Source organism: Haliotis rubra, unplaced genomic scaffold (genome assembly GCF_003918875.1).
Source record: "Haliotis rubra isolate DU_JTF1 unplaced genomic scaffold, ASM391887v1 Scf180, whole genome shotgun sequence".
In the NCBI taxonomy this organism is placed as follows: domain Eukaryota; kingdom Metazoa; phylum Mollusca; class Gastropoda; order Lepetellida; family Haliotidae; genus Haliotis; species Haliotis rubra.
Window position 1 is genome coordinate 1,574,575 of NW_025765781.1, and position 16,084 is coordinate 1,590,658.

The 16,084-nt window shown below is 39.3% G+C and overlaps 1 protein-coding gene across 1 annotated transcript; it reads left to right on the top strand.

Moving 5' to 3' along the window:
- The first annotated feature begins 1,560 nt into the window (after positions 1 to 1,560).
- On the top strand, positions 1,561 to 5,006 carry LOC124273441 (caspase-3-like). Its single transcript, XM_046708708.1, has 2 exons — positions 1,561 to 1,740; positions 3,214 to 5,006. The coding sequence occupies exon 2, from the start codon at positions 3,691 to 3,693 to the stop codon at positions 4,552 to 4,554; it is 864 nt and encodes a 287-aa protein (XP_046564664.1). The 5' UTR covers positions 1,561 to 1,740; positions 3,214 to 3,690; the 3' UTR covers positions 4,555 to 5,006.
- Positions 5,007 to 16,084: the final 11,078 nt, after the last annotated feature.

Consider the following 16,084-nt stretch of genomic DNA (forward strand, 5'->3'; position numbering starts at 1 on the left):
AAATATTTGTATATGCATCGAACTGATCAAGTCCATGATATAACATTTTATTTGTGATGTGTAACGGTGCAAGATAAAATTCCAAACCATGTATTTATATCGGTTTATGATATATAAGGACATAACTGATTTGAAATTTAAATACAAAAATACCGAGGTGCTCTTTCGCTGTACAGAGTTGCGTCCCCTGGGTTCGATTCAGGAATAAATACTAAATCGCATCATATTGCAGGATGTGACTGGTGCCTGCATCTGGTTGATAGTTATGATTGCTTCATCTGTAATATGGCTCGGCTCGATCGGAATTACAATATATACAGAAAAAAGATGATCCAGTCCTAATTCCTCCACCTAAGCATGTGTTTATCTAATGATTTCCCTATCACTAATAGGGGCACCTTATCAGTTCCAGTCTGATTAGCACAGACAGTGATTTCCGTAAAATCACTAATCTGCCTTTGAACTCACCCGTCAGAGGCGGAAAGGTGTAAGCCGCGCTGGTTTGTTAATTGGATCAGTTTGCTACACTAATCAACTTCTCATTGACTGACTTCGGCTTATGAAGAGGTACAGATAAGCTACGTTTCTGCGTAAATTACGCAAATATTTATATGAAAACTCTATTCCTTTTAAGTCTATTGCGTACTGGTACGCTTGAAGTTTTGTAAATACTCAATAAGTTTGATCTTACATGCGTACACACATAAATGTCACATTTCAGCTTGCGTACCGGTGGTTAGATAAAATAACTAAGGTATATTGTGAGGTTCTATTTCAACTTGGCAACTTGCAATCTTTCTTATCGTTTCTCATATTACAGATCAAATATGAATAATAAACACGTATACCAACATTTAAACTTTATTATATTTTCACAATTAATGGAAAATGACAAAGTACCAAATTGAGTTGGAATGAGGTGGGTACAATATATTTGGTAACTCAAAGGAAAAATTAAGATACCCAATTGAGATGAACACAAGCGAGTACATAACTCAATGACTCAAAAGGTTATCTATGGCTCTGCTTATATGTATACAAGATTGCTGTTGTTTGAATCTCATGGGACCAAATGTTCTTCTCGAGTCATCGTGTGTATTTATGAGACGAATTCGTATAACCGGTATTCAAATGATGACAACTATAACAGGGAATGGGCAGGACCGACAGGTACTTCGAGTTATGCATAATATTCGAGACACCGGCATTCGATTCATCGGGATTTGACTGTATGTCTTCTTTTCTTCGGCGTACTAAGACTGACTGACTGAGTTTGGTTTTACGCCGCCTTTAATAATATTCCAGCAACATCACGGCGGGGACACCAGAAATGGGCTTCACACATTGTGCCTATGTGGGGATTCGAACCCGGGTCTTCGGCGTGACGAGCCAACGCTTTAACCACTAGGGCTACCCCACCGCCCCTCGGCGTACTAAGAAGAAGCAGTTGGGTGCTTAACACAGAAAAACTGGTTTCAACTCATCATATGTGCCATGTAAAATCGATTCTCCGAGTTCCACGCCCTGAAGAAAACTGTTGTATACCTGTTATTGTTTTAAATAACGTCGAAAAACATACCTCCCTTTCTTGGATTCCCACCAGCTCTCTGTACGGGGGCGGCACCGAGCAATAAATAGGACGAGGTTACTTGGGCAGGTGAACGCAGGTGACAATGAAAACGAAAGTACATCAAACAGGAAGTGGGACACCATGGTAGGACATATTACTTTGTAATCCAGGTAAGATCCCTCGGATTAATTACATACTGTAGTTTTCATTATACACTCAGTCTCAGATTGTAACATGTCAGGGTTGCTAAGAACAGATTGTCTCTGTTCATCCCTTTGTAATCATCAGAAAGTGTAAGTGCTTCATCTGTGTTGTAGGCCATTGCATATGATTTACCCTTTATGTTGTCCGACATCATTTCATGCAAGAGATTGTGTCCTAGATTGGACGTATTTGCCGGTATTAAAGGAACAAGTCAGTTATTGACTTCCTCAGTCAAAACCAGGCTATTCAAATCTGTTGAGTGTTGTCATTCAGTCTGTCCACAGTAGTTAATCGTTCAATATGTTGAACCACACAGTTGGAGCTATATGCACACTAGACAAACGCATAGTCATGTGGATCAGGGACTCTGAAACAGACTATGTGCATTGATGTTCAACTTTATTTACGGTTTCCAATTTAATTTAATTTTCCATCTCTATTAATAGGCTGTGACGTTATTTGTTATTAATAGACCGGGATTTCCAGCTTTCTATGTTATTCCCTGTAATTATTTTGATGTGATGTTTCGGTGTACATACTGCAGGGCTCCAGATAAGGGTCGTATCGGCGTATGTACGCATAAAAATATGCACGATACGGTAGGAAATAATTTAGAAAACGTAGCATATACGCACCACAGCAATGGTGTCCGGTCTTAGAATCATTTACAGAGTCTGACGTATTTATCTGAAAGAGTGTTGTTTATTGTTTATTGACCTGTTTACACAAGACTAGCAATGTTGTGGTGCATATATGAAACGAAACACAGGATTACTGATACGCCATTAAATTCCATTCAGTACTCAAAATGTTCTCTTTAAGTTTTCCAGTACTTCTATATTGAAAAATAAGGAGTTCGTACCCTGATGTTGAAAAATTATCTGTAGCCCTGGATACTAATATCGCTACAACGCAAGTGAAATACAGAAATGCGAAGTAGGGAGAGTACATACACGTTGCTATATGATGTTTATACCAAGTTGAATGTTGATCGATTATAGAATTAGAATAAACAGGATTACCAAGGATTTGGACAAGGTGTTCGGGATACAGTAAAGATGACAGGGATCATAATCAAGCTGTGGCAGCTTGTTCTTTTCAGACTCGCTGACTTGGTTGACGCATGTCATGTAGATCGATGTCAATCACAGTGTGGACGAGACTCGAATATTTACAGAACGCTGTCGAATAGCTGGCATATTGCTGAGTGCAGCGTTATACAACAAACACAAACACATTCACCATACCATCGTCTTAATGACCATGGGGGTTGGGGGTTGGTTGGGTTGACAGCTCAAAATCGTACGCCGTTGGTATCAACTCGGGATTTCTGAAGCCAGTTTAATTATTGTCCATAACAGACTTCATCAGTGCGTCTGCTTACAGTAAACTTAAAGACAGCTGAAAACAGTTTAACCCCGAAATGTTGTCTATTTCAGACATTTCTCTGAAGGATGGCACAAGCTTCTGTTGATGCAGTTGTTTCAAAGGTGACACCTGGAAAGAAAGAAACAAAATTGAAGATATGTCTGCTTGGACCAAGTGAGAGCGGAAAATCAGAGTTTGTGAAATATCTGATCAAAGGCAACCCTAACAAGCTTATTTGTGTTAGTGATTGCTTCTTTGTGCATGGACTTCGCCTGGAGTATGCCCCGCTGTGATCTTTGACGTCACAGAATGCAGAGGGAACATAAGATCACAACTCCAGCAGGCAAGTAAACACAAACCCGATGTCTACTTTCTGTTGTTTGACGTGAATTCCAAGACTAGCCTCTACAAAATGAAAACTCCTGGCTCAATGATCTATACGACCGGGACACTGTTACTATTACCATCGGCAACAAGTCCGACCTGCCCTCAAATACTCAACATGCCAGGTTCCTGGGGTATTGGACAAAGGGTGGTTGTCAGGACATATGGAGATTTCATCCATAACCGGACAAAACATTGATCGCTTGGTGCAAAGAACGGTAGAGATCTTTACAGGTTTAGATGTTCAAGGCCAAATACCTCAGGTAACTCGTGCCATGACTGCATGTTCTCTGTCCAGCCAACCGCCTTGTAATGAGTACAAGATGGACACCAGTCCTAAAGGTGTATGTCTTATCCTCAGTATGAGGTCATTTCCAGATGACAGCAAATACAGATATGGCGCTGAACAGGATGAAGTCAGCTTGGAAGAACTGTTTAGACAGTTTGGTTTCAAAGTAGAGATCAAAACAGATTTGGAGTGTTTTGAGCTTCTAAAAACGCTGAAGGGCATGGCTTTACTGGATCACTCTCAGTATAGCTGTTTTGTTTGCGCTGTGATGTCTCACGGGTCGTCCACAGCCATCAAAGCAGCAGATGGTCTAGATGTAACAGTAGACCAGATTACGAAGCAGTTCACGGCTAAACAGTGTCCTTCACTTCGGGGCAAACCCAAGGTGTTCTTGTTCCAGGCTTGTCGAGGTGTACATGGACAACAGTTTCACCTTCACGAAACAGACTCTTGTTATGGCGACATGGAGGACGATGCCATAGTCCCTGTCCCCAACGAGGCCGATTTCCTGATTGCAAGGTCAACCGTTGACGGCTATGTCTCTTATCGTGACAGAAAGAAGGGATCTTACTTCATTTCCTACCTTGTGGAGATACTGAGAGCCAACCCTGAACACAGCCTTATGGCGTGTCTAACCTTGCTGAATGAGCGTGTTGCTGACCTACAGTTTTGGGGAGACACATGTCAGATGCCATGTTTCCACACCACGCTCAGGAAGGATCTCGTCCTGGGACGGTAACTCTCAACATACACTGTGGAGATGCCGGTAAGAGTTGTGACAGGGGTTCAATCTGAATATTATCAGATTAGGTTCAAGCAAGCAAATCTTCCACCATAGACATCATGGTCATAGGCGTCGCTGCGTCAGCCTCTGTAAATACCTTCGCATAAGCCACTCGACCAAAGACGTTGACACTTGACATAATTGTTACAGTCAATCAAGACCCTTCCCTTGTTCGGGAGGATACAGTCCGATATTCGATAAGGGCGACTCGGCAGATTGGCATGAATTACAAGGGTCGACGTAGATTCGAGTTTCTCAACAGTCATCTTCGGCGATTTTTGATAATGTTGCAAAACTAGACGTTCCTCATATTTACGGGATCCCGTGCATCAATTGTACTTGGACGGAACATGGACGTTTGTTCAAAATAATCCAATGGGATACATGTAAATTCTGACAATACAAAATGAAATAAACTGAGGTGAATTGCAGTTACGCTTCGTTACATTGTAAGACTATGATGAACTGTTGTGAAGTCAGTAAAGGTTGTGTTTTCACTTTCTAGCTAGTATTGGGAAGAAATGCATGGTTATTTTAGGGGCCAAATAGTTATTGCATTCACAATATCAGTTCAGACGGGTACACAATCGCAGGCTGGTTAGCAATGACAGATTGCAAACTCGAGGAGACAAAATTTCAAATTCAAATGTTTATTTAATGACTAGCCTTATATACATGAAGTGCGGTACAGGGTCATGTTAGCATAGATTCCAGTTTCATTTCCTGAAGGCATGTTTGAAATATAACACAACAGATTTTATGTGTTTAGTTTTGTGATTGTCATAAGGCGAATATATTGTGGTACTGAAGGTCGAAGTAAGTACTTATTTGATATGTATCTCTTTCGAACGTTCTTCAAGGATGGGGGTGGAGGGGTAGCCAAGTGGTTAAAGCTTTGGCTCGTCACGCCGAAGACCCGGGTTCGAATCCCCACATGGGTACAATGTGTGAAGCCCATTTCTGGTGTCCCCGCCGTGATGTTGCTGGAATATTGCTAAAAAGCGGCGTAAAACCAAACTCAGTCAGTCAAGGATGGACACACAAAGGGAAAAGGTACAAATCTATGATAGATCTATAGTTTAAATAACAATGCATACATATTCTTTCAGATTCTGCAATTTGATCCCATAAAGCCATTACATTAGAGTGTTAATGCCTGTACCAAGGTAATATGTACATGCGAGATATTGGACAATCTCTGCCACCTCTAATCTTTAATAGTGTCTCATGCAGTTGCAATAAATACAATGACATTCCTAAAACGGAAAGTTACATGAATACATTGAATGATTTTTGTGAATATTAATTCAGATATAAACATGCAGTAGTCGATATTTGTCTTTCAGAGCAGACTATAATTGCAACCCGTGAAGATCCGGGTTAAAAAGTGATCTTCAGGACCCCATGCTTGTCATAAGAGGCGACAAACGGAATTGGGTGTCCGGCTCGTATTGTTATCGTGCTAAAATTAAGCAAATATATATAAAATATAATTGATTAATTTAGCTTTATTGTAAATATTTGGTTTGCGATCGTATAGTTATAATATTAAATTCTTTTGGTACAAACATATGCTCACTCAATACATTTGGTTTGTTATACGCAGTGATCGCTTTAGGAAAACATGTCACTGCACAGAAAATCTATGCCTGCACTGCGGTGCAATAAAATGTGAAAAGTCAGTTGGGGCTATTGTCCACAGGTAACTCTTCCCTCCGGTCATAGCTGTCAATACGATGGACATAAGCAGTTAAAACAAAGATGGTTTATGTTTGTCATTCGAGCTGGTCATCTTGAATGGAAACTGTGTGCGTGGCACGAGATGACAGATCACTGTGTTCCGGGTTAAAGGGTATATGGGCGGTCTACTCCCATTTGTGAGAACTCCCAGTTGTGAGACAGTGAAGTAGGTACTTAGCACAGAAAACACACCTTACTCCCCTATCTGAATGGATTAACCCCAGCTAATTATGGATTAGCTATTTAACTGAATCTTGTGGAGGTAACTTAATGAAACTCTAAAGAGAAATTAATTTACCTACTCAGATTTACGTGTTTGAAAAATCTAGCAATAACTGTTGTAACAATAATTAATCCAAATGTATTTATTAACCTTTGACTGCTCTTTCCGATCACCATTATGGCAGGCCTTCAGCAAGTAGAATATATCACCAGTTCAGGATAATCTTTTTCAGTAATTCAGTATCTATTGAAAACAATAAATGCTCTTCAACGAACAATGTCTTCTGTGTTAATTAACTCATTAATGAACTATGCCTCCTGCTGCGGGTACTCTTCAGCAACAGGGCTGTTCCCACTTTCATCGTAGGGATGGGGAAGCACCACCTGTGTGCACTGAACCATTAATTAAGGTGTCTCACAAATGGGAGGGCAGGTGTAGGTCCTAACGATCACTTGCATTCCACGTCACAATTCTGTGCTCACGGTTTCCTTCTCTATTCAAGGTAAGCAGCTCACTAATTCTTATTGATGTATACATGTGTTTTGTTATATGCAATACGGGTGTATTATTGTAATTAGTGATTTTATTATAATGTAACATAAGCGTTACTTTGACCAATGTGTACAAGGTGTATTTCCAGACTTGTATGCAATGTTTATGTCAATTACGTTAAACTATATTATAACCTGCAATATAGAATTTCTGCGACAAATAGTATTTTATAAAAGTAATCATTGTATCTCCCTTTGCGACTGGTATGTTAAGACATGAAGTTGTCTCCCTTCATTACTAGCGACGCATCTAAAAATGATTACCAAACTTTAGAATAAATGTAATGTGTCAGATTTGTAGAGTTCATACTGTAATGTATATTGTGTTGTTTGATTTAATTATCAAGTCATTAATGGACAATGTTAAACTATAGGCTAGGTGCAGCGTATCACGCAAACTACCTTTACATATGTGAACCTGGAGTTAATTGAGATATTTCGTGGATCATTGCTTTAGTAGCCTCCGGCCACACTCGTAATCTCTATCCACCAGGAGCCCCTTTGTCGACATTGTGTATCATTAACCTGTACTCATGTATAATTGTCTTTATGTCATATGTGTTTCATTGTATGAGTTTATTGTGAATAAGAAAACATGTGACACCATACTTACTGTAAAATGTTGTTAAGCCATTACCGCAATAATTCTAAAATATGGAATGTTTAAAATTACTTACTGTTTATGAATATCTTAGATTATCAAACTTTCGTTTCATTTATTTTATACATTGCACGGTATATGAATTCTTATAAATATTATTATGTTATTATATAATCTTATTGATTGTTCTGTAACCATCACTTGCACTCCAGAAATAAACGGATCGTCACAATTCTGTGCTCACGGTTTCCTTCTCTATTCAAGGTTCCCCAACAACACAATTCCCATCTTAAAGTGAGGTCTCTACTTCTCAACAAGGAGGAGGCCTCACAAAATTATCAACTAGACGAAGTCGTGTATTAAGACCAGTAACCACACGATTTCAGTATCTCAACTGCGTAGACCGATGTTCATGCTGTTGCTCACTGGATTGTCTGGTCCAGACTCCATTATTTACTGACTGCCGCTGGAATATTGCTGAGTGCGATGTAAGACTAAACTCACTCACTCAGTGCAATAGCTGCACATAACATAGCAGAAAAAAACAACCCTCAATAATATAGTAACATTACCATAAAGCCCTGGGATGCGGAGTTATATCATTCATGTAATAAACAAATCTGGGGAAATTAGATTTGTGAGTTCTGGTGGTTAATCTGAATGACAGATTCGCTACCGAGGATGAAACAGAATTTACCCTTATAAATCATTTGTTCAAGGTCACATGCAACCAAAAAATCAAACATAATTAAAAACACAATTATCACTTATTCATGACATATAATATACATTGCTGGTTATGAAAAACATCTAAACAAAATTATAAGCGTACAATCGCAAATCGAAAGTGCAATATTGTGTACATGGGTTTACTTCCCAAGAAACGAAGCAGCCGGGATACCGAACCCAGTCAGAGCGGGTGGGTGTGCACTCAAGTGTAACGGCTGGTTCATTTGCAGAAGCCCTCATGGCTCATTGTGTGTGTATATATAGATATGTTGGGTTTTGTAATTACATGCTCATTTTTGTGTATAACATTTTGCAATCAACAGACATCATAACATGTCATGTGTAAAAGTATCACACCTGCCTGTCTGTGTAATTACATAATGTGACAGAGACCGAACTCGGGCAATAAATCAATGCATTGTGTTTATGGTGTATAGCCTGATTGGTGTTAAGTTCAAATTGCATGTGGTCAGTGGTCGCAGTTGTGTATTGAATATGGGGTGTCCTCCCATTTGTGAGAACTCCCAGTTCTGAGACACATTAATTAATGGTTCAGTGCACATAGGTGGTGTTTCCACATCCCTACAATGAAAGTGGGATCAGCCCAGCCCAGTACCCACAGGAGATTACAGGAGATTACATCAAATACAACTATTCTCTAAGTAGTCATAGTTAGAGACTTACAGTTGTGTGTGTCTGACAATCTATTGCAGGAATATAAATCAATCACGAGAAGGTTGAGTTAATTTCAGTATTTCCCTGTGAAAGTTTGAAGGTTGTGTCTTGATGATATAATCGTGGACGGATTCAACTATTTTCTGGTTTACACAAGGAGTAAATTCTTTGTTTCCGTTCAAAAATTGATCAAGGTTATAACGGGTAGTTGATATCCACAAGAGCAACATGCACTGTCTATTAAATGTCTGTCATACTTATCGGCGTTTGGGTCGCTAGATCCGAGCCTTTGACAAAAACAAGAGCCATAATTAAGATCAATATAAATCTTGTTTTCGTTTTTTTGTACTTAGGTTTTAAAATTCTTTGAGACTGCATGACTCTTTGGAATTTGATAGGGCATTCCATAAATTTATGGTGTCGGGCTGTAAATTTCAGAGCTATTTCTTAAACTATAGCTTGTAGTTTCGGAGACGGAGTAAATCTGAGTAGGTAAATTAATTTCTCTTTGATCACGAAGTTACCTACACAAAGTGTTTAATTATTAAAGACATTTACCTGAGTATGTTAATCAATTTATCTTATAAAATTTCATTAAGTTACCTTCACAAGATTCAGTTACATAGCAAATCAGTAATTAGCTAGGGTGAATCCATTCTATCAGACAGGGGAGTATGGTGTGTTTTCGTTGTTAATTACCTACTCCACTGTCTCATAACTGGGAGTCTCACAACTGGGAGTTCTCACAAATGGGAGTAGACCTAATATGGTCATTAGCAGACAGGCAGGCAGACACATAGGTGTCAATAAAACAGACATTGAGTTTTGTCTGTGACAACGACATATTTATATCACAGTTAGAAAATCTGTCAACGCTAAATAATGAAATTGCTTTTAAGTATCGAACTGAGAAAGTGACTCGGTAAGAAGAACGTGTGTGTGAAATAGACAAATGAAATTATATAAACAGTTAATCTACTGTCATAACATATAAAAGCTCGCGCCTGTGAAATATCAACAAAACATTAGAAAAATAGCTCACACCAAAGCCTTCACCGAGTATTCACCGGACAACCCGCTTCCAAGCTGCGCAAACCTATTTCACTGCGCACGTTCTATGATAGTCGGTCGTACAGACCCTGAAGCAAATATATCCAAGAAAGCCCACGCAAGTCTAGAAAATGTGGCAAGTCTAGATTTCCTCAGCTTCTGAAAATGAAGAAAGTCTCAGGGCTCCTTTTCATTATATTATATTTTTTTACTATGAACTCTTTTCAGTAAAATATGTTCAGAGACTAGTTGTTAGTCTAGTGCTATGAGCGCAGCCCAGCTGTTGAAACCACTTGAATTCCTCCAAGCGCTGGGGAAAATTAGTGAATCGTTTGAACTACGATTTCGCGCGGGTTTTTCATCGCGTTATTTTTCAACTTTATAAGTTGAATTTGCATTTTGATGATTTGTTTCGGTAAGTCCATACCGAAAGGTATCAGAATCTGCAAAGTTGTGTTTTTAGGTTGCATGTGAACTTTAACCTTGACAGGCGTTAGGATATATGAAGAAGGACACTTAAAGATTTATATTTTCATTATATTTGATTTTCATTGAAATCTTTAATGGTTATCTATCATGATAAAAGCATCAGTTAAAAATACATTATATAGCATGGCTTTGAGAAAATGCATAACTCTTGAATTGTCTTAAGATATTAATATTATAACTATCATTAAATTTGTCTTTCATACATTGTATATGTACCTTCGATGTATAATTTGTGAAATAAAATTTAACATATAAGATATTTACAGTTTTAAGATTTGAGATTATCATGGTCAAAACATTCGTATAATGAACACGAAAACAATTCTCTAGTTCCAACAAACATCAAACATATGTTAATCATCAAATTTTAATTTTCTTTAAGTCTGGTTAAGACTCTTGACAACAGTTGAATATTCATACCAAGATATCTCCATGAACTTTGAAAGGAATGGTATATAAGCAGTGTGCGAAATAGCCACTGGCCCGCTAAAAATTCAGTCGTGCCAGGCAATCTCCACAGTCACTGGCCCGACAGGCAAGTGAATTTTCATGGGGTCAGTCCGACACTTTTAAATCATGCACGAATATAAAAATGTTCATCATATTCACAGCTTAATTACAAAACCCGTGTCTACATTCAAATTTCGGGCAAGTGAATTATTCTCTGGGCTAGTAACTTTCAGGCATAGCTAGCCCGGCTGGCTAGCAAAATTTGGAAACTATTTCGCACACTGTATATAAGTTATAACTACAGTCAATATGTACGTATACGGAATAGAAAATATTACAATAATACTCAAAAGATGGATGACAACTTCGTATTTATCATATCATCATATAATGATACGATGTTCGGTACAGGTATTATACCGTTGGCAAGCAATAGTGTGTACTAAACTGTGGTGAAGTGCAGTAAGAGATCAATAACTACTCAATTTCAATAAATAGTCAAACAGATCAATAAATACTCAATCTTTTCTAATCCTTTTCGTCCGCATCAACCCAGTGTTGTCAGAATATATGTCATTTAGTGGGGTCGTCGTACGTTAGCGACACATGTCCTTGGTATCCTCCTCCACGTAGTCGGTGGTGCTCGATCAAAATGTAATACGTTACCACCGACATGTGTTTATGTCATCACGTGACTACCGTATTTCCGCCAATAAGCGCCGGGTCTAAAGGAGCTCACGAAGAAGTACGGTATTTCGACCCAGTAAGCGCAAAAGCACTGGGCCTCTAATACGCGTCCGGTCTAGAACTCGCCAGAGCGCTTATTAGAGAAAATACGGTATATCTGAACTCGGGTGTCATTTACAATCCAGCAGCATGTCGCAGATGCTCACAAAGCTCCCCCTTCCACATCCATGTAATCTTTCACACGAAGCATGCAGTCCTCCTCCACCATATTGAGGACACGCTCAGGCAGGTCCTCCATGAGGACGCCCCCACAAGGAGGACAATCTTACGGTTAGGAATGACATCCGACATGGCGTACAAAGCCGAGGTTATTGTAAAGTGTGTCCATGAATCTTCCAGGAAGTCATTTGATATGACCAGGATTGTCTTCCAGCTACCATTGACTCCTTCAATGATCCCGGAAGTACTTCTCTGTCTTTGAGAAAGAGGCGCACAGGTCGAATACAAAGCTCCAGTCCAGGTCTTGGTATCCGGTAAACGAAAGGGACATCACTGCCACAGTATCCAACATAGAAGGTGAATTCAAATTGTTTAGGGTTAGATATTCTACACCGAACCCAAATATTCTGATGACAATGTTCCGATACCTTGTAGGATTCTTCGAAATGACATAGGTTATGAAGACAGAAGTTAACACCACAATCATTCACGTTACGGTGAGGCTGAGTAGTAACTTGCCTGTACAGTGGCGATGGATATATAACTGATTCATGACCACTTTAGCTGTCCCCGTCATCGTGCCATTGTCCTGAATGCAGGGAAAATCTCTGTCTGAATCGAAAATAACGGGCGTATCCATCAACCACAGAATGAAGTCCAGGTTTTCACATCCACACGAAAAAATATTTCCTCCAATCTTTAATTTTGAGACTGGTTCTTTCAAAGGCCATATCAAGCTGGGAACGTGTTTCTTTGTTCAGTTGTCCTATTAAATTGAAAGACATGTCCAGAAAAATCAGGCTTTTTGTAAGTATTTTCTCCAATGGATACGGTGGCAATAGAATTATGCGATAAGTTGACGTAAACAATTTTACCTGCATTGGGCAAAACTGGGAAATATCTGAGATTATTTGAAGAAAGGTCCAAGTACTCTACAGCCCGTAGGTTATGCAAAATGTATAAAGAACTGTTTCCGGGCTTCTAGCAGTTACTTAAAGCCAGCTCCTGGACGTTTGAAAAGGAATGGAAAAGAGATTCAGTGACATTGACGAATTGGCTTCCGGACAAATAGACTTTTTCACATTTTCCAGTCCCGTAATACGATCCAAGCCTTTGAAACTGTTAGCACCAATACGGAAGGTCTCCAGATTGTCCGTGTTTAAAAATTGACAACAGAAGGAGACACATGGGCACGTAATGTCAAGGTTGCGTCGAAATAACTGAGATTTATTGAGAATCTGGTAAGGCATATTCAAGGTACTGATAGCTAAAATCTAAATATCTTAGTCTTTAAAATAGCCACAACATAAGCAAAAGACCAGCATCGCCGACTATACGGTTCTTGGACATGTCTAAAACTTCGATGCAAAGTCGAAAAGGTTGTTTATGAACAGAATCAACCTCAACCAAGATAATCTCTCGTTTTCCCTCAATGATAATTCCGCTACACATATTTGAGTAAGGTATTCTGTGCTTTTAGCAGTAAGTATGTGGTCATCAATGTCTTGCTTGTGTTGGCGTGAGTGTGGAGCTGTCCCATTGAACCAAATTCGACTCATGTTTCTGCCGACAAGGGGATGGAGAAGATGTAGACTGTTTTGAAGGCCTATGCGATTGTGTGACATTTCCAAATGTTTCAGGAACAACAGAGGCTCGAGGACACCATTCTCACAATCGTCTAAACGATTGCAGTTATTCAGAATCAAAACCTCCAGTTTGACCCCTTCAAACTTAGAAACGTTTGATTTGTAACCTTTTTGTATCGAACTATCTCCTTTATAAAGAAAACTTGAATCCATTTGCAATACTCTCAGATTTGCTAGTGCGGAGAATCCAGAACCAAACACCGGATCTGGAACGGAGTCAACATATAAACTGTGCAGTTTGGTTAAAGGAGGAAATGCCCAGTCCGGATATGACGTCATCTCATTTGTTTCAACGTTTAAGGTATGCAAATTCCCGAGGCCGTTGAAAATACCTTTTGGAAATGCATCTTTCAGCTTGTTCTTAGCAAAAAGCAGACTGTTCAGGCTACACAAGCCTTTGAATGCGCTGGATTAACATACGTAAGGTTTGGGGAAATTAAGAAATGTTCCGTTATTGAGTCTTTTCAGTTTATTTTGACTTTTTCTTCTGAACAGACCGTTAGACAGTTAATACATGTCTCAGGTTCATTGAATTATTCATTGTAACTAGAAAGTTAGGTAGTGTCTTTGGATTGCCTGGTCTGGTTAAATCCATTTTGGGGCTGGTAACATTTTGAAGTTACCAGCCCTGATGTCAGGCTGGGTTTAGGGCTTATTTCATACACTGCCTGAAGAAATGCAATATGCGTGTGGCCCACAATACATTCGAACACTACATGCTGCTGTTGAGGGAACATTGTCCACAAAACGATAGATGCCCTCGTACGTTTTCCATTCCACGTTACTGTCAACACTACCTGGTCCACCATGGTTAATTATAGGACAATGTGATCTTGATCAATAGGAAACCTTACCACCAGCGAAACTTCCTGGTTGAAGGCATTGATCTTTATTGCCAGGCAAGTATAGGCACGTCTCTGTGTGTGTGTGGTGGTGGTGGTGTGTGTGTGTGTGTATGTATGTATGTGTGTGTGCGCGCGTGCTTGTGTGATGTGCATATATGTGGCCTGTTTGCCTGTTTCTACAACAATTTCTGAGTGTCAATGTTGAGAAGGACTGACAAATATTGATAATCATCAATTGTAACATCCAAACATGAACGGTTATCACCACATTGTCTCCTACCTTAAATATCATACCTAACTCCTGCCCATTAAAGAGAGGTCATCTTGACAGTTCTAAGTACGACCATACAGTACAACATATCCACAAACTAGAGCCTTTGTTTATGAGTCTACAACGTTATATAGTCTCCCTGTTAATACTAAACACGTGTTGCTCAACTTGCTGTCTGTTATTTGGTGACACTGTGGCCCTGAATCAACTCACATTTTCAGAAGATACACATTTCCAGATACAATGCAAATGGCTAATTACATTACACTAACGAAGTTGAATTAGACTATGTGCTATTTAAATAATAATCCGCATGTGTCTGAGTAGAACATATGTTACCATGAAAATATCAACTTTAATTTTGTCAGAGCTTTGGGACGTCAAATAGAAGTACTCAACCTACCTTAGAAAAGAGCATACGCAGTGTGTCCAAAACGAACATGGAGGTTGTTTGTAGATTGTCACAGAAGGTCTCTACAGTCTGACGTACTTCCTCAAACAGCGCTCTACTCTTCTGCATTCTTGTATTTCAGTGAAGTACGGGGTTCAACCCGTTTTCAGTAGTTCGTTCTGCGCTTGACTCACCATGCGTAAACCATGCGTAAACCTGCCTGGCGCTCGGCATTAATGGGTACAACAAGGACTGGTCGACTCGGAGTCAGTATAATGTGTCTGAGTGGGGTATTCATGCTTCACTGCGGCATGGTATCTCAGTGGGCTAGCACTATAAAACCAGCTTAAGTCTAGGCTAGTACAAGTAACCGCACATACACATACACACGCATGCACTTCGTCATATGAGTGAAATATTCTCAAGCACGACGTAAAACCCAATTCACCTCACCATCTTTCTAAATTGGAGCCAACCATGTACTGTTTTCAGATGAATTACTTCTGGGCTACATTTTCATAAATCGACAAAACTAGACCGTTAGAAACACAAATGAAAATAGTTAACTAACAATTTGTGGTTTCACTGAAACACACAAGCATTCATATAGACTATTTGGTCTCACTGAATCACTGAAGCACATACACTTATATAGACTATCTGGTTTCATTGAATCACACAAGCACATGGTTTAATATACATATATATCCTCTGATTTCATTGAACCATGTAAGCACATACACTTATATAGACTATCTGGTGTCACTGAAACACACAAGCACATGGTTTAATATACATATATATCCTCTGATTTCATTGAACCATTAAAGCACATACGTCTATTCATACTCTGAATGTGACAGAGTGATTATGTTTTATGATAGGGACCATGCTGGTTGTGGGTTACATTGAAGTGGT